General features: G+C 45.1%; 1 protein-coding gene across 1 annotated transcript in view; it reads right to left on the reverse strand.

The window, feature by feature from the left end:
- Nucleotides 1-9,680: 9,680 nt before the first annotated feature.
- The window catches only part of FRMPD2 (FERM and PDZ domain containing 2), a gene marked incomplete at both ends in the record, with an annotated part of 157,706 nt that continues 147,177 nt past the window's right edge, over nucleotides 9,681-20,209 (reverse strand). The window contains 1 exon segment of the mRNA XM_081105184.1: nucleotides 9,681-9,749. Coding sequence (XP_080961310.1) covers nucleotides 9,681-9,749 — 69 coding nt within the window.

Consider the following 20,209-nt stretch of genomic DNA (forward strand, 5'->3'; position numbering starts at 1 on the left):
ATTCTTATTGTCCAAAGCCTTTGGAGGTAAGAAATATATAAGTCATGTATTTGCTATAACAAAAAACATCTGCCTTTGTCTACTGTTCATGATCCTTAACACTCTATATGACATGACCTGATATTAATGTGTTGTATTAATAATGGAAAAATCAAACCCCCTTTTAAAAGTACTATATGAAATATCTCAAACTTCAGATATCAATAAACAAGTGGCTTGATAAGGAAATGTTAAACCCTTAGAGATTCTTCTTTTGTTAGAACTTCAATAACTTTTAATTTTCCTTTAAAAAAAGGAAATATAGAATAATCACTTCTTAGGATCTACCCAAAATCTATCATTTCATAGACAAAAATAACAGCAACAAAAATATATAAGCATATAAACAAAAAATATAAATAGTCTCACAATTTACTACTTGCCCCACAAAGAAATTACAGCTGGGACACTAATTAGAGAATTCTTCCTATCAAAATAATTTATTTACCAAGTATAAATCTAACAAACATTTATTGGACATTTAGAATGTATTTGTACTGTTCTAAACTTTAGAATACAAAGATGAATCTGAATGTGAATATGGCTTCATCCTACATGAGTTACAGGAGAAGTTTAAGTGGCGGACATGTGAACATGTACAAAGACACCAGTATGACTGACAGCACTAGACATTACCTGAAGGTATGGGGTTGGTTGGTAAGACATACAACATGTACAAATACACCAGTATGAATGAGACCACTGGACTCTACCTGAAGGTATTCGATTGGAGGGCAGACATGCGAACAAGTACAAAGACACCAATTTGACTGATAGCACTAGACTTTATCTGAAGATATGGGGCTAGAGGGGTGCACACGTGAACATGTATATCAACACTGGAATAAATGACAGCACTAGATCATACCTGAAGGTATGGAAGGAAAGCTCTATAAAGTAATGAGTACTTGAACTGAGCCTTCCAAAGTCATTAGAAGTTACTCACATGAAGGTCTGTGCGTGTGTGTGTGTAAGAAAATAACAGAGGTGAGTGGCTATCATTCCAGGTAGGAGGACAAGAATAACAAAACTGAGGTATACATGTCCTCTCAGGGAAATAGCGGGTAGTACCCAACATGATCACAGAACACATGATGTAGCCCAATGGGAAACTGAAACTACCTGGAAGGCCTTGTTTCATTACAAAAGAAATCAAGATATAGCTAGTCATTTTCTATTAGAATATTGGTGGATAAAACCTATACTTTTCAAAGCTTTTCAGTAACTCCTGGGTGGCCAACTTGGCACCACCAGTCCTTAAATAGGTGTTGGCAACTCCTGCCATGGGTAATGAGGCACAGTGAAGGTGTGAAGCAGTAGGATAATATAATCAGATTATCTCTTTAATCTTTTTTGCAAACCAATTTTAAAATTAACCTAGAAAAAAATCTGTAGGAAGAACCAGAGCAATTTTGTAAAATAAGAGCAATGAGGAAAGACTAGTCTTAATAGATGGTAAAAACACTATCTAGCCACGCTAATTAAAGGAGTGGACAACTCACGGATATAGACAAAATAGTGTGGTGATTGCAGGGCTTTAGGGGTGGAGCTGGAAGAGGGCATAGAGAGGATACATAGCGATGGAAAAAATAAAAATAAATAAATAAAAGAGTTGGATACCAGTATATGAATAGACAAATCACTGGAAAAAGTCCAAGAATAAATTAAAGTGCATGTGGGGCTTCAGTATACGCTAAAGGTGGCATTTTATATCACTGAAGAGAAGTTTCCACACAATCCTGAGACACCTGGATAGCTATATAATGCTGGGTGCCTACACAATACCTTCTAATAAATAAAATTCTAGCTGGATCAAAGATTTAGATTTGAAAAATCATCAAATTATTAGAAAATAATCATGAAATAATTATTATGATCCTAAAGTAAAAGGGGAATTCTTAAAAGACACAGAAATCCCTGAAGTCCAAAAAGAAAGGCTTGCCATATTTGACCACTAAAAATACCTGTCTTTTCTTAGTCAATGTGTATGCGCACACATGTGTGTAACATAACAACAAAGTGGAAAATTTACCATCTATCACACATACAAAAGGGATCAATTCTTCATTATTGGTAAGCTTATTAATGGATAAGTAAAGGAATAAACAGAACATTGGACAAAGAATTGGAACTAGCAGTTCACTAAAAATAAATATGAAAGGCTTAAAAAATACATAGAGCTATTCCTGTGGTCTCAAATAAATGTCAATTAGATCATCAGTAAGAAATCATTTGTAATTTAAGAAATGAGCAATGATCCAAAAATCTAGTAGCATTAAATACTGGTTGCTTGTTAGGAGTTTGTTCTAAGGAACACGCACATGTATGTACAGGCATGTGAAGGGGTGGATGCTGTTCACAACAGCCAAGATGAGACTGATCTAGCAGCTATCCACCCCAGGTGACTCTCCAAAGAAAAGGTCTTTATTCAGGTAAGTAACCACCATGCACACAAAAGAATGAGCTGGGGCTATATGTGCTGACATTATATTTGGGAATCATATCTTCTATGGAAAAATTATTTTTAAAGGAAAAGAAGGGAAAACAAGCTATCAATTTTTCTGGAAGTCTGTATGAGAAGCTTCACTAGTGGAAAGGGGACCCAAGAAGTGAGGGAAGAGCAAGAGGGAGACGTTACCCATTTCATAACCGTATATGCTGTTTGACTTTTTACCCTGTACTCCTGTGACTTCAAAAATAAATTTAATATTTAAAGACAAAAACAATGTGCTCAATCTTTTAAAAAAAAAAAAGAAAAAGAAAAGAAAACCCCTGGCAGTGATGTGAGAAATAAATCACATATAGACCTTTGTTAAGACCAAAATATTTACCATGTACTCCTGAATGATTTCTTGTTCTTCTATCCTTTTCTGAAGTATTTGAAAATCATTCTTGATGTCTGATTGCTCGTGAAAACTGAATTTTAATGGCCGAATCAGAGCCAACTGAGCTAAATCCCTTTCAGAAATAATCTGTATACCTAAGGAAGAGAGAAATTCATACTTGTAACTTACGTGTATGTATGTGAAAGGAGATTTTATTGTTGTTGTTTTCTATTAAGTAAATACACATCCACTTAAGGATTAATGGGAGTTTATATTTTCAGAGGTGAAGAGTCTATTTGAAAGAAAGTATCCTTGTTTTGAAAAAATCATGACTATATACCTTGAAATTACACCAAACCCACTGCTCTTGGAGAAAACTGGAAGTGCAATAAATAACAGATGCAGCAGACCTAGAAGTGTTCTGATTTATAATGTGAACTGGGTGTCTGTACCGACAGTTATTCCAGGCAAGCATGTGCAAGACCTGGGTGGGAGAAACAGAGACCTGTCCCCTCCCTGTGGCCAAGTGTTTGGAAGTCCCTGGAGTCTGAGATTAGAGGATGTGGAGTCCAACACACTTCTTACTAAAATGGATCGAGTGCACAGACATGTGTGTACACACACATACGCACACACATACAAGAATAATATATGGTATAATCAATAAAACTAAAAAATAGATATATTATAAATACACATAATTGACAGGTATTAAATAGTTATACACTTAGAAGAGAATAGTTTCTATTTAATAGTACATGTGGAATCTCTTCTTAAATGATAACCCTTTAGGTCATGTTGACAGTCTAGATTTCACATATCTGAAATTATACAGATCATTACCATTGACCAAAATGTAATAAATCTAAAAGTATTAAAAGAGTATTTTAAAATTTCAGAATTGTGAAGTAAAATGCTCAAGTGAAACTGTTCTAAAAATCTATGCAAAGCCAAATATTATGAACTAAAATTAAGTTAATGCCAGAAAAAATATACAAGAAGCAATTAAGCAGAAAAATGGGCATAAATATAAAAGGTGGAAGTTTCTAAAAGTCTGCACAGCCTTGGGATCTCATCTTGTCTTGGAACACTCCTACACTTAAAAGCTTTCTGGAGAGGTGAGAGTGAGGGACTGTTGGTTGGGAGAGACATCCACAGAAATCCTAAAATTTTTCACAAATACTCCAGTCTTAGTGTGAGAGGTCTAGGAAGCCCAGAAAGGGAGATGGAATGCCCACAAGAGCAGAAGCCATTTGATCACCCTTGAGTATCTAAGAAAAATACTTAGAGCCTTGCTGGGGAGAAGCTGTGTGAAGGCAGAGGAGAAAGGACAGAAAAGATGGAATTACTTCAACTGACACAGCTGTTGACTCCCCGACACTGATTCCACCCTGGTAATTAATTAAAGCCATTTTTAATCATTCCACAATAATTCCTTTGCCAGTGAATAATCAGCAATAGGTAGGTGATTTGCACCAATGAGAAGCAAGGAGAAGTTTATTCAGGCCTTACAGGCAAGAGAATCAAGCCTCTGTCCCGCCTCCATTCCCTGCCCAGGCACACGCACATAAGCATAAGGCCTACTGTGACCATAAAAGGAATGAGCTGAGTATAGCAAATACGATAAAAAAGACACATGAAGAACCTATGTTCTGGATGAGCTCACTGAGCAGCTCACAATGAACCTGGAATATTTTCTATCTTTGGCCTCCATTATAGGAGAAAATGTATTTGTTTATTGTTAATGTCATTTTGAATTTGGTTTCTTTTTATTGTAGCCGGTCCAAAAATTCCAACAAGGTGTATAAGTTCGGTTTCAGCTATAGATAATGGCAATCATTACAGAAAGATATGTTATCTACTAGTTGGTGCTGACAACCTCATTGGGTGGATTCAAAGAGCAGGTGCTTCCCCCATTATGATTCAAAAATAACACAGCAGAATGGTCTGCCAAGAAAAGTGCCACCTTTGCCAGAATGAGGAATCTAAGGAAGCTGGACATCACAGCTCTAACCACTGGCTCCTGATGGCACTACCTGAGCAACCGTGGAGGAATTAGAAAGTCACACCACTGGGAATGCCTTGCCTGCTATGCTGTGCGCCAGCAGCGTGGATGCTGCTCCACACATTTCAGTCTCAGCTAAGTGCATATGACTGGTCAAAGCCTCGCTACCACCATGTCTGAGAAATGTCATTTTTAGTTTTTCTGCCTGAACCATACAGTGAGGTACACTAGGAGGAAGGTGTAGGTGATGTTGTGTAGACTGAGCTACAATATATGCCACACAACAATCCAACCACATCCTTTCTCTAACCCTGTACACACTTGTCACTGTCCTCAAGCAAAATCCAACTCTCATCGTATAGTTTATAAAGATAGATTTTAGTTTCAAGTTTTATGGAATGAGAGTCTAGAAGAATTCATTCATGCTCAATTATAAAAATCAAATAAATGTAGAGCTATACATGTTGTGAACAAGATGAAAATAAAATATGAGATGTGAGGGAAAATGAGTAATGCAATATGGTATGCAAAACTTTTCAATCCACCCTGAATGGAACATAAACTAAATGGTAGCTCTACCATCTTAGGAAGAAATAATAAGAATGTTAATTATCCTATATAATAAAAGCCTAGGTGGCATCACACCCTCGCACGACGCCCTTGAGCAAGATGGCTGCCCTCACGTGGTCACAAGATAACCACCCTCATGTTGTCACAAGATGACTGCCGCAAGATGGCCGGCAGGAGAGGGCAGTTGTGGGCGATCAGGCTAGCAGGTGAAAGCAGTTATGAGTGAACAGGCCAACGGGAGAGGACAGTTGGGGGTGATTGGGTTGGCAGGGGAGGGCAGTTGGGGAAAACCAGGTCTACAGGGGAGGGCAGTTGTGAGTGATCAGGCTGGCAGGGAAGCAGTTAGGCAACAATCAGGCCAGCAGGGGAGTGGTTAGGGGGCAATCAGACAGGCAGGTAGGTGAGTGAATAGGAGCCAGCAGTCCCAGATTGTGAGAGGGATGTCCAACTGCTGGGACGTCCTGCAGGGATCGGGCCTAACTCGGCAGTCGGACATCCCCTGAGGGGTCCCAGATTGGAGAGGGTGCAGGCCGGGCTAAGGGACACCCCCCTCCCATGCACGAATTTCATGCACCGGGCCTCCAGTTTTAAATAACAGGACAAAATTAGATGAAACAAGAGAATGAGGTAAAAGATAAATTAGATGTCAAAAGCACATGATTATAGAACTAAGAATTAATCAAACACTGCAATAAATATGGTATATAGTTAAAATTAACTTCTTTATAGGACAAAGACAGGTGTACATAAATTAATAAAAATAAGAAAAGGGGAAAAACAAAAGATAATGCATGTAATGACCTCATCAGAAGCTCAGGAGAAAACCTGGAGATAAGGCAAAGAACTCAATAAATCCTCTCTCCGGTGCAAGCTTGTACAGTGGAGCAGCCACTTCTGCAGGAAAGGCATAAAGCCCTACCCAAGTACTTTCCCCCTATAGTCCCTAGGGATCCAAAGCATAAGACAATGGGAAAAAGGCAGCAAACCCTATTACCCTCAAAGCACAGGTTGACCCCCTACATTGGGGTTAGAGAAGGTAGGAAAGCATCTTAGACTCAGACAGTAACACCTCCCCCAAACCTGAAAAAAGGGCAGAATAACTGAGAAGGCACCATGCCAGGAATGCCCTGATAAGGCTGAACAAGGACAACAGAGAATACCAATCCCATCTCCAATCAAATGTGCACGTAACAGAATTACAACAAGAGCACTCTATTGCTAAGGAGGGAACCAGATCCTAGATAGGAACCTTCTCTTAGGTGCAGGTACAATGGGGAGACCTAAAGTAAAGGGTAGAACAGACATTAAGGTAAACCAGCGGTTCTCAAACTGTGGGTCGCGACCCCTTTGGTGGTTGAACGACCCTTTCACAGGGGTCGCCTAAGACCATCCTGCATGTCAGATATTTACATCACGATTCATAACAGTAGCAACATTACAGTTCTGAAGTAGCAACGAAAATAATTTTATGGTTGGGTCACAACATGAGGAACTGTATTTAAAGGGCCAGAAGGTTGAGAACCACTGAGGTAAACACTCTGGCATGCCATTTTCCACAAGGTAATGGCACCAGTAAAACTGGTGGTGTCACTGAGCCCAACAGAATGTGAATGTTGTAGTGCTTTTATCCATAATTGCCAAAACCTGAAATCAACCCAAATGTCCTTCAACTCGTGAATGGCTAATAAAACTGGTGTAGTCATGGAGTGGAATGGTATTCAGCAGAGAAAAAAAAGTAAATTCTGATACTTAATATATATTTAAATATATATATACATAAAGAAAATACTTGGAATATTCTTCAGTATTTTTATTTTATTATACGTACTTATATTTTCTTTATTATCCACAATATGTGATTATGTGTAATCCAAAATTATTATTTTATTTACAAAGCACATGCTATGCAACAAATTAACATTAGGTGGATGAGGAAGGTCGTATTCAAGTCTATACAAATCTATAATTGCTAGTTTAAGAAAATAGCTCATTTTTTTTATTTTAATATTTTTTATTGATTAAGATATTACATATGTGTACCCTCTACCCCCCCCCCCCCCGCTCATCCCCTCACCCCCCCGTTGTCCGTGTCCATTGGTTAGGCCTATATGCTTGCATATAAGTCCTTTGGTTGATCTTTCCCCCTTGCCCCCACCCTCCCCTACCTTCCCTCCAAGGCCCGACAGTCCAATCAAAGCCTCTCCATCTCTGGATCAGTCCTTGTTCATCAGTTTATGTTGTTCATTATATTGCACAAATAAGTGAGATCTTGTGGTATTTATCCGCTCTCCAGTTCCATCCATGCTGTGGCAAATGGTAAGAGTTCCTTTTTCTTCTTCCTCTTCTTAAAGAATACCTTTCAGCATTTCATATAATGCTGGTTTGGTGGTGATGAACTCCTTTAGCTTTTTCTTATCCGTGAAGCTCTTTATCTGACCTTCCATTCTGAATGATAGCTTTGCTGGATAAAGTAATCTTGGTTGCAGGTTCTTGCTATTCATCTCTTTGAATATTTCTTGCCACTCTCTTCTGGCCTGCATGGTTTCTGTTGAGAAATCAGCTGACAGTCAGATGGGTACTCCCTTGTAGGTAACTGTCTTTCTCTTGCTGCTTTTAAGATTCTCTCTTTATCTTTTGCTCTTGGCATTTTAATTATGATGTGTCTTGGTGTGGTCCTCTTTGGATTCCTTTTGTTTGGGGTTCTCTGTGCTTCCTGGACTTATAAGTCCATTTCTTTCACCAGGTGGGGGAAGTTTTCTGTCATTATTTCTTCAAAAAGGTTTTCAATATCTTGCCCTCTCTCTCCTTCTGGTACCCCTATAATTCTGATGTTGGTATGCTTGAAGTTGTCCCAGAGGTTCCTTACACTATCTTCATATTTTTTGAATCTCTTTTCTTTTTTCTTTTTCGGTTGGGTATTTTTTGTTTCTTTGTATTTCAAATCTTTGACTTGATTCTTGGGATCCTCTTGTCTGCTGTTGGATCTCTGTAAATTATTCTTTATTTCAGTCAGTGTATGCTTAATTTCTAGTTGGTCCTTTTTCATGTCCTCCATGGTCTCACTATACTCCTTGAGGGATTCATTAAATTTATCGGCGGTTTCCATAAAATTCTTGACAAACCTTATAAACGTGGCCTTGAACTCTATATCCAGTCGTCTGCCCTCCTCCATTTCTGCCAATTGTGACCTGTTTCTTTGTCTCCGCATTTTGGCTGCTTCCCTGTGTTGATAGAGTGGCCCTGCGTGCCAGGTGTCCTGTAGGGCCCAGTGGCTCAGCCTCCTAAGGTACCTGGGGTGGACACTCTTGGTGCACTCTTGGTGCCTTGGTTGTTGTAGGATCACTGGGAGGAATTGACCTCCAGGCCAATTGGCTGTGGGAAGCAGCTGTGTCTGAAGTGGGAGAATGGTCCCCCTCTGACCACTGGGTACAGTGGCTCCTGGATATAAGGAGGTGCTAATTCAGCCCCTGCCTGAAGCCACACAGCCGGAGCCACGAAGAGGCTCAGCTGTGAAGCAATGCAAGCTGCTGCGGGACCTTGGGCCTTCTCTTGGAAGTTCCGGGTCTGCCTGGCTGGGCTGTAGTTAGGTACATTCACATGCAAAAGCCTCTGCCGCAGCCTGGGTGGGGCGGGGTCTCAGGGAGTCAAAAGGGCAGAGAAAGAAGCTATGGCTGATTCTCCGCGCCCGGAGTCGCGTGTCTCAGTGTCCCAGTAACGGCTGCAAGCACCTCTGAGGGAAATCCGCCCTCAAGTTCGCCTGCTGCCGCCTGACAGAGCAGCCTCTCCCCGTATGAGTCCTGGGTCCCCAGAGACTTCCCGGAACCGGAGTTCAGAGCAGTCGGGAGCTTGTGATTCAAAAAGACAGCCGCGTCCTCAGGTGCCACCCCCTTTCCGCGCGCGCGAGCCGCCGCCGTACCTCTGCACTCAGCCTCCGCAGCTCCTCTGGCTCTCAGCGTGCTTTTCTTTTCTTCTAGTTGTAGAAATTACACTCAGCCAGCCTTCCTGTTGTTCTGGACGATGTTTGCTCCGTCCTTTGGGATATTTTTCAATTGTTGTGTGAGGCGACTATTTCCCGGTGTTTATCTATGCCGCCATCTTAGTTTCTCTGAAAATAGCTCATTTTAATGTCATGTTTTATATATTAAAATATTTAAAGGTAGAATAGAAATTCACCCTTATGAATGTGGAGTGTGCAGCAAGAAAATCCCCCAAAATATGTTTTCCCATTTTAAAAGGTCTGCCTAGCTCTCTCCTGCATTTGTGTTAGAAAAGCCTTTGTGCACGGCGCTGAAACCAGCCTGCTCAAGAACCTGCAACAGAACAGGGTGCAGTCATACCATGCCCAGTCGGGGGTACAGCGTGCGACGGCCCTGCAAGCTCATCATCGCTGATCCACTTGTCTCTGAGGTAGGCGTCATCGGCTGTCCACATACCATGTTCATTCTCACTAGAAAATAAATGCACATATTTGTTCATGGTATCAAAGAACTTATCCATTTAAGAATCTCTGATAATCTACAGTAGTTATTAATTGACATTCACCGACATTTCTGTTCCACCATCTAATTCCATTGTCAGCGCCTGGAGCTGGCCCACTTCCAAAGAGAATTCCAAAATCCCAATGTCTGATCACAAATTCCATCTCCTCCAACTTTTACCTGGCTTGCAAACCAGCTGCCTCGGATCTATCCACCTCCCACCTGCTTTCCTCCTTCCCTAGGCTGTGGGAGGACAGCACTAGGGCCACTCGGCTTTCTCATATCAACAGAGAGCCCTTTGGAAAACACTGGTATATCACTGGTTTTCTCTACCATTCCTCCCCTGCAGCTAATCCTAAACTACCACCTGCATGTAGTTCTGATCTTAACCCTCTGCTGTAGCAAAAATGCAGCCACTTCTAGAAAATGCAGGCCAGAAAACCAGAACTCTTTCAACTTACTTTTAAAAAGTGTACTTAGATGAATCAACATTCTTCATTACTCCTTCCTTTCTTCCTGTTCAAAAGTTATCCTTCCACATTCTCAAGTACAATGCCTTCTGTCTCATGAGACGTTTTTCTAAAATTTCACATATATGTGTGTGTGTGTGTGTGTGTGTGTGTGTGTGTTTTATATATATAAAATCTCTCCATACCTACAAATTCTTTAATATTATAAGGATACTTGATTCACCCTCATTGTAAAGATAGAAAACCCTTCAAAGGTTCTATCTCAATCTAAACTACTGCTCTATTTCTAACTGACTTTGCAAATATAAATCCACACTCATTTCCATTTGCTTCCCAACTTCTCACTGTGACTCAGTTTCTTCTCTTGTGCTACCTGCTTGGCTCCTGCTGTACTTACACTCACAACCCACTTAACAGAAGCCTCCTATTATTTGACTTCTGAGTCTAATCTTTAATGTACAGAAAAAAATTCCCACTAAAATTTAATTATACCTGCCTACAAACTTCAGAATAAACAAAGGCTCCTTCCTGGACACATAACTTTAGCATGTTGGCAATGCGGTCCCTGTCTCCTCTTTTTTAAAAAAAATTTAAGTTATTTATTTATCTTTTTATTCTATATCATTGAAGGTATTGCATATGTCCCTGTTTTCCCCCATTGACTTCTCCCAGCCTGCCCACACCGAATAGCCCAGGTCTCCATCCCCCTATTGTCTATGTCCACTGGTTATGCATATATGCATACAAGTTCATTAGTTGATCTCTTCCCAACCACCCACCCTCCCCTCTGAGGCATTCCCTCTGAGGTTTGACAGTCTGTCAATGCTTCTATGTCTCTGGATCTATTTTTGTTCATCAGTTTACATTTTTCATTACTGTATATCCTACACTAGAGGCCTGGTGCATGAAATTCATGCACCAGTGGGGTCCCTCAGCCTGGCCTGCAGGATCAGGCCAAAACTGGCTAACATCCCCCCAGGGTTCCCAGACTGAGAGAGGGTGCAGACCAGGCCGAGGGATCCCATCGGTGCACAACTGGAGCCGGGGAGGGGCGCAGGAGGTTGGCCAGCCAGGGAGGGACGATGGGAGGGGTCCAGGGCACATCTGTCCCATCTTGCTCAGTCCCAATCGGCTGGATCCCAGCAGTGAGTTAACATACTGGTTGAAACATCTGCCCCTTGGTGGTCAGTGCACAACATAGTGACTTGTCGACTGGTCAACTGTCTGCCCCTGCTTGTCATTGCACATCACAGCGAGCGGTTGAGCAGCCTTAACATATTACACTTTGATTGGTTGAATAGAAGACCAGACGGACACTTAGCATATTAGGCATTTATTATAGGACTAGAGGCCCGGTGTACAAAAATTTGTGCACTCAGGGGGGGGCGGGGGGGCACCTCAGCCCAGCCTGTGCCCTCTCGCAATCTGGGACCACTCGGGAGATAACGACCTGCTGGCTTAGGCCTGCTCCCCGGTGGCAGAGGGCAGGCCTAATCCCTAGGTGCAGCCCCTGGACAGGCTCAGAGCAGGGCCAATTTGGGAATTGGGGTGCCGCCCCCTGTCATGCACAGAGCAGGGTGGATTGGGAGGTTGCAATGCCACCCTCAGTCACGCTGCAGGGTAGGGCTGATTGGGGGGTTGGGGCACCGCCCCCTGTCACACTCAAGGCAGGGTCAATGGGGAGGTTGTGGCGCCACCCCCTATCACGTACAGCGCAGGGCCGATCAGGGGGTTGGGGAGCTCCCCCGTCACGCACAGAGCAGGGCCGATCAGGGGGTTGGGGAGCTCCCCCCTGTCACACACAGAGCAGGGCCCATCATGGGGTTGGGGAGCTCCCCCCTGTCATGCACAAAGCAGGGCCCATCAGGGGGTTGGGGAGCCCCCCCCCCGTCACGCACAGAGCAGGGCGGATCAGGGGATTGGGGCGCCGCCCTCTATCACCCACAGAGCAGGGCCAATCAGGGGGTTGGGGCACCGCCACTGTCACACTAAGGGCAGGGCCGATGGGGAGGTTATGGCTCTACCCCATCACACACAGAGTAGGGCCTGTGGGGTGGGGGGTTGGGGTGCCACCCCCTATCACCCACAGAGCAGGGCCGATCAGGGGGTTGGGGCGCCGCCACTCTCACACTCAGGGCAGGGCTGATGGGGAGGTTATGGCTCTACCCCGTCACACACAGAGCAGGGCCCGTGGGTGGGGGGGTTGGGGCGCTGCACCCTGTCACACACAGAATCGCAGGGCGATCAGGAGGTCGGGGAGCTCCCCCCTATCAGGCACAGAGCAGGGCCGATCAGGGGGTTGGGGCGCCTTCCCCTGTCAGGAACAGAGCAGGGCTGATAGGGAGGTTGTGGCCCCGCCCACTGTCACACACAGAGCCGCAGGGCGATCAGGAGGTTTGGGCGCTGCCCCCTGTCATGCTGATCCCGGTGCCGGGAGACCTCGCGGCTCCACTGATCCCGGTGCTGGGAAGCATATTACCCTTTTACTATATAGAATAGAGGCCTGGTGCATGGGTGGGGGCTGACTGGTTTGCCCTGAAGGGTGTCTTGGATCAAGGTGGGGGTCCCCACTGGGGTGCCTGGCCAGCCTGGATGAGGGGATGATGGCTGTTTGCAGCTGGTCACACACCCTTCAGGGTAGGGGTCCCGACTGGGGTGCCTGGCCAGTCTGGGTGAGGAGCTGAGGGCTGTTTTCAGGCTGGCTGAAGCTCCCAACTGCTTTTTTTCTTTTTCTTTTTTTATTCCGGGCCAGCTTTAGCTCTGAGGCTCCAGCTCTTAGGCCTCTGATCCTGAAAGCAGGTATCTGGTTTGTTTAGGTTCTACAATTGAAACTCTGTATCAACTCCAGGTCTGAGATCCCGGCTAGCTGAAAGCTGGTTTCTGGGGTTTTGTTTAGCTTCTATTTTTGTAACTATGTTTCAAACTGCCAGCTCAGAGGCCGGCAGCGCAGGTGGGGAACATTGGAGTCCTCCGTCACTGAAGCAAGCAAGCCTCATGTAGTTTCAAGCTGCCTGGCTGCTGGCCGCCATCTTGGCTGGCAGTTAATTTGCATATCTCGCTGATTAGCCAATGGGAAGGGTAGCGGTCGTACGCCAATTACCATGTTTCTCTTTTATTAGATAGGATTAGTACCTACTGCTTAGGACATGCTATTAGAATATCTCTTTCATTTAATGTACTTCTGAAAGTTGAACATAAAAGATTTATACTGTACACATTATTATAGTATTATCCCAGTTAATATAGGTTATATTACTAAGCAATCTCTATGGAAGTATGATTCAATAAAATGTTTCTTATTTGGTTTGGTTTTTCACATAACACCTAAATCTGAACATTTTATGAGCATAAGAGCTGCTACCAGTGTTTCTTTGTTTTTCTTGATGTAAATTTATTTTTCTCTTGATTCTTTAATTTTTTTCATACAAAGTACAAAAAATTTACCAAGATGAGTCCCACTGTTTCTAGCATATTATTTTCTTTATAGAACCAGCCATAATTTCTAATAAAATGTCACTGTGCACCAAGCTTTACGTTACCTCAAGTACAGTGGCCCCTCAGGAGCTCCAGACACATTTACAAAAGCTTGGGAACCGTGGAATTGCTGAGATGACAAAAATGAAATTCTGTAGGCATATCTTTTTCTTGTGTTAATACCATATTTATGAGATCGTAAATACATTCTATTTCTAGCCAAATCAGCTTGTACTTATTACAAAGAGCTATATCTTGAAATATACCAAACATTTGAGAGCCATGATTCATTATCTCCAATCAGAGGAGTTATAGCTATTAACAGGCATAAACAGAAAACTAAATAAGCTCATTAGTCATACCTTTCTGTAGATTCTTGAAAAAGATCCACGAAATCACTATGTTTGTAATCCGAAAAAGAGAATAGTACCTTATCTAAGTTAATTTGATTTGCAAAAACCTATAGGAATAAGAAAGAATACAAAATTATGGCTAAGATTTCAAAAACATGTAGTTTCAAAATATGACTTCTGTAGCTTCTTAAAATACAACAAGAAGTACAAATTGACTTTTATACGAACAGTCAGGAGTGAAAAGTATAGCACAGGATATACAGTCAGTAATCTACACTAATAAAAGAGAAAGATACAAATTGACCATACCTCCGAATGCTTCCCATTGGCTAATCAGCAGGATATGCAAATTAACTGCCAACCAAGATGGCGGCCGGCAGCCAGGCACTGAAGCTAACAGGAGGCTTGCTTGCTCCAGTGACGGAGGAAGCCAACGTTCCCGGCCTGCAGCAGCCCAGCTCTGAGCTCCGGATGCAACAATGTTGGAATTATAGAAGCTAAACAAAGCCCAGCTAGCTTCTTTCAGCTGTCAGTGGGCTCAGAGTTTAGAGTGCCAGTGATGGCAACAGAGTTTCAATTATAGAAGCTAAACAAAGCCCAGATAACCTGCTTTCAGCAGCCGAGGCCTCAAGCTGGAGCCGGCCTCAGAGCTAAAGCCAGCTCTCACTCATGACAGCCATAGAAGGTAAATAAATACTAGAATAAAAAAGAAAAAAGAAAAAAAGGAGAGGTTGGGAGCTTCAGTCACCCGCCAGCCTGAAAACGGCCCTCAGTCCCTCATCCAGGCTGGCAAGGCACCCCAGTGGGGACCCCCACCCTAAAGGGGGTGAAGGCAGCCTATAAACAGCCATCAGCCCCTCACCCAGACTGGCCAGGCACCCCAGTGGGGACCCCCACCCTAAAGGGGGTGCGGGCAGCCTAAAAACAGCCCTCAGCCCCTCACCCAGACTGGCCAGGCACCCCAGTGGGGACTGCCCCCAGAAGCCTCAGCAGCCGGTCTTGCCTTGCGGCCTGGGAACCGCCCATCAGCAGGCCAGCACTTCAAGGCAAGGCCCGCCCCCAGCAGCAGGTCTTGCCTTGAGGCCCGGGAACCGCCCATTAGCGAGTCCTGGCTGCAAGGCAAGGCCCGCCCCCAGCAGCAGGTCTTGTCTTGGTGCCCGGGATCCACCCATCAGCGGGTCCAGGCTGCAAGGCAAGGCCCACCCCCAGAAGCCCCTGCAGTGAGTCTTGCCTTGGGGCCTGGGATCTGCTCATCAGCGGGTCCAGGCTGCAAGGCAAGGCCTTCCCCCAGAAGCCCCAGCTACTTTAAAAATAGAAGGATCTCCTTTTGAACCAATCTGTTTAGATTCATGATTAGTAAAACAGTATGGAACTAATAAAATACAGTGATAGGAATTAGGAAGTGTGACACTGATGGTTCTGGGCATGTGAAGGGTGAGGGACAGAGGGTATACACGGTCTTCCATTCAGTTTTGCTGGAGAGATGAGCTCTGAGGGCCGGAGCTGCTCCATGCCCAGAGGAGGTGGGTGTGCTCAGTGGCTCTGTTACAGAACTTCTTGCCAAGCAGAGACCTTACCCAACCCACAGGAACCTTTTCATTCCAGAAAACAGAAACAGCCAGTTCCCAATGTGCATGGAAAAACCAGTGTCCCCTCCTGTGCACGGCGTCCTGATGGAGTGACGGGGGAGGTGGGCGAGGGGAGCAGTGCAGAGTTGTTAGGCAGCTGGAGTGGGAGTGGAAAGGCCATGAAATGTCCACAGTCCTGGCTGTGCCCACAGCCTGGGCGGCTCCTCCAGTCCCTGGCTGAGGGATTAGGGCTGATTCTTTCAGGAAGGGAATAGTCCATGGGTGAAAGATTTACAGGCTCAGGGTGGGCCGTGTGTTAGTTTGGGGCAAATCCCTCAGCATTCCTGCTGCCAAGCCCTCAAAGGAATGAGGCAGAGGCACCCCTCACCCCCAAGACCCCTTCGTGAACATTTTAGCATCTACGTGATTTTTAATCCCTTCAGGGAGACTTTCTATCCTGCAGTCCCATCCCACCCCACTGTTGCTGTTTGTCTGCCAGCTGGGTCGAGCATCAAGGGGAAAGGGGTTAATACTCACTGAAAGACTACTGATCCTATTGGGAAACCAACCTATTTATTGTACTGTTGTAAATATCATACCCTTTATATCCTGTATATTGGCTTCTTTTAAATAAATTGAAATGTCTTAGAAAAAAAGAAGGAAAAAAGGCAAGGCAGGGCGGGACCTAGAAGACTCAGAAGCTGCCTGATATGGTAGTTACTCTATCAGTAAGCACTCTGAAAGTCAGTGGCATAAATGCAGCAACTAAAGGACAGATTATGAGGGTGAATCAAAAACAAAACCCACTTTAAATATAAAGACACATATAGATTAAAAGTAAATGAATTAAGCTGCAGCCTGTTTTGCTCAGTGGATAGAGCATTAGCCCGTGGATTGAAGGGTCCCAGATTCAATTCCAGTCAAGGGCATGTACCTCAGTTGCTGGCTTGATCTCCAGTCCCTATCAAAGCATGTGCAGGAGGCAACCAATCAATGTGTCTCTCCCTTTCCCTTCACTCTCTCTAAAATTCAATGGAAAAATATCCTTGGGTGAAGATTAACAAAAACAAAGTAAATGGATTAAGTAACATTAAAGAGATCATAAGAAAAATATATTCCAAATTCTGTTAGTTGTATATGGTTATGTTTAAATTATTAACACCTAAGAAACTGGGTGAAGGGTACATATAATATGCTGTAATATTTTATAGTTTTTTTAGATGTATGAGATTATTTCAAATTAAAATATTAAAAATTTAAAAATAAAATATTAATTGAAATGTATCTGCATTACATGAAAAATCTCCTAATTGCTTCTAGCATAATTTAATAAATTGCGCTAAAATTTACAAGGGTTCAATTAAAAAATATCTTAATTCTAAATGATATAATAGAAAATATATAATAGTGCAGTTATAAGCACTTATCTTAAAATACAAATTTAAAGAAGTGAATTTAAAGAAGGGATTAGCCAAAGAAAATATATGCACAACCCATGGGCACAGACAACAGTATGGTGATGGCCAGAGAGACGTGGGGGGCAAGAGCTGGGTAGAGGGGGAAAAAGGGGGGAAATAGGGACATCCTATATCCTATATAATAAAAGAGAAACATGGTAATTAGCCATAACTTCGCTACCCTTCTTATTGGCTAATCAGGGCAATATGCAAATTAACTGCCAACCAAGATGGCGGCCGGCAGCCAGGCACTGAAGCGAACAGGAGGCTTGCTTGCTCCAGTGATGGAGGAAGCCAAGGTTCCCCGCCTGCTGCTGCCGGCCTCTGAGCTGCAACTCTAAGAAACATTGTTGCAAATATAGAAGGTAAACATTCCCCAGAAACCTGCTTTCAGCCAGCAGTGCTTCAGCCAGCAGGACCGCAACAGTGTTACAATTATAGAACCCAAACAAATCCAGATCCCTGCTTTCAGCAGCTGAGGTCTCAGAGCTGCAGCTGGGCCTCAGAGCTAAAACCAGCTCTCAGCTCCAGTGACAGCCATAGAAGGTAAATAAATTCTAGAATAAAAAAGGAAAAAGAAAAAAAGGAGTGGTTGGGAGCCTCAGTTGCCCACCAGCCTGAAAACAGCCATCATCCCCTTACCCAGACACCCCAGTGGGGACCCCCACCCTGAAGCAACAAGATGGCAGCTAATTTGCATACTGAAGGCAGGCGGCAGTGGGAAAAGCTGTCCATGGTCCAGGACCCGGATCTGTGACCCTGCTGGGCGGGGGGTAGTGCTTGAGGCTGTCCGCGGTCTGGGACCCGGATCTGTGACCCTGCTGGGCGGGGGCAGTGCTTGAGGCTGTCCACTGTGTGGGACCCTGATCCGTGACCTGGCGGGCAGGGGGCAGTGCTTGAGGCTGTCCGCGGTCCCAGGACCCAGATCCATGACCTGGCGGGCGGGGGGCAGCGCTTGAGGCTGTCCACGGGAACAAGACACGGATCTGTGACCCTGCCAGGCGAGGGGCAGCTCTTGAGACTATCCGTGGCCCCGGGACCCGGATCCATGACCCTGCCAGGCAGGGGGCAGTGCTTGAGGCTGTCCATGGGACCAAGACATGGATCTGTGACCCTGCCGGGTGGGGGGCAGCACTTGAGACTGTCCGCGGTCCCGGGACCAGATCCGTGACCCTTCCTGGAGGGGCGACAGCTCGCACAGGGGCGGATCGGCCGGGGTTGGGCAGGGCAGGACGCCTGGTTTCCGCCCAGCCCCAGTCACTCTGGGCAGGTGCTCAGTGCAGAGAGCCTCTGGACAGGGGAGGCAGGCCAGCGGAGGGCAGCCTGTACTCCCCACATGGCGGTGGTGACAGCTGTGAGCGCGCCAAGCAGAGCCTGCAGGCTGTGCTGAAGTAGCACCTGCAGGCCCTCAGCACCAAGGAGTGGCTGTGCAAGATCCGCCTCCTGGCCCAGAAGGTGCAGGATCGCAGGGACAGCCACCATGGCGGGCCAGACTGACGTCCTCCTGGCCCCACCATGGGGGTTTGTGGATCTGCAAAGCCAGAGGCCTCAGGTGTGCACATGCCCCCTGGCATGCGAACATCCCCCAGCACACTGTCACCCTCCCACGCCTGCAACAGTTGCAAACCAAGGCGTGCACAAGTTCCCCCCGCCTCTCCACCGCACTTCCATCAACCCAGCATGCCTAACCCCCCCCCACAGGATGTGCACACATCCCCTCAGATGCGCTCACGTCCTTTGGAGAGTGTCTGGGTGTTCTGGGTGCTGAGGGTGGGCGCCTGTGAGATGACAGTGAGAGGGCGGAGTGGTGATGCCCTGTTCCCACGGAGGCCAGTGCAGCTACGAGATCACCTCTGGGGGGTTAATGCAGGTGCTGAGGCGGGAGCAGATGCAGACAGACACACCTGGTGGGCGCGGGCGGCCCTCGCTGAGGTGCCATCGGTCAGCGTTCAAGATCAAGAACCCAGAGGCAGAGAGGAATTCCGTCCTCTCAGTGAAACAGTGGGATAGTCGGGGCGACTGTAGAGAAAGAATGTGCACTTTGGGTGCCAGCACCCATGAGGGAAGGCTGCCCTGACTGAGCCTCGCTTGCTTGGGGGGTAGCACACTCCTGCCAGGCAGCGGGTGACAGGACGTGCTTTTCTGAATTAATGAGAGAAAACGTTGATTCTCCTGCTGCCCACGAAGGTGGAAAGTGAAGTGGGGAGACGTGGTGCCCTAAGACTATTTCTACTTTTAATAATAGATATCATTATGAATATAACACTGATTTAAGTTCCTGTGGGAAAATTATAAAATACTGGTAAGCACAGTCCGTTTTATAGGTGCATTGCATTAACACACTAATCAGGTATATACACATTGCTCTGCAGTTTGCCATGGAACCAAATTATCTGCACATCTGGCCTCGAAACACCTTCATGATGATTGCACTTCCTAACAAGGTAGTATGGCATCTCTTGGCTCCTGTAATTTTGCGCCTACAACCAATGTTGTTCTTTATTCACTTTTGCACTGAGCATGTGTATACCTAATTAACCTCAGCATCATGTAGGGAGGCTATAGCGTGATCGAGGTTCCCTGTCTGGGGGTTCCAAATCTGCTGTTGGTTTCTTTCACCACTGACTAGAGATATACAGGGTGTCCCCCCAAAATGTATACACACTTTGAATACCTACTAATTCCAATGGTTTTAAGCATAAGAAAGAAACAACAATGGAGCTGTTATCTGTTAAAAGTGTGGGCACAAACAGGTAGTTGGACATTCCCTGAGGGGTCTCAGATTGGAGAGGGTGAAGGCCAGACTGAGGGGCCCCTTCCCCCCCCGCCCACCCCAGTGCACCAATTTTGTGCACCGGGCTACTACTAATAATAATAAAAGGCTAATATGCACATTGACTGAACAGCAGAATGACCGGTTGCTATCATGCGCACTGCCACCAGGGGGCAGATGCTCAATGCAGGAGCTGC

The sequence above is a fragment of the Myotis nattereri genome (assembly GCF_964212035.1).
Source record: "Myotis nattereri genome assembly, chromosome: 13".
Classification (NCBI taxonomy): domain Eukaryota; kingdom Metazoa; phylum Chordata; class Mammalia; order Chiroptera; family Vespertilionidae; genus Myotis; species Myotis nattereri.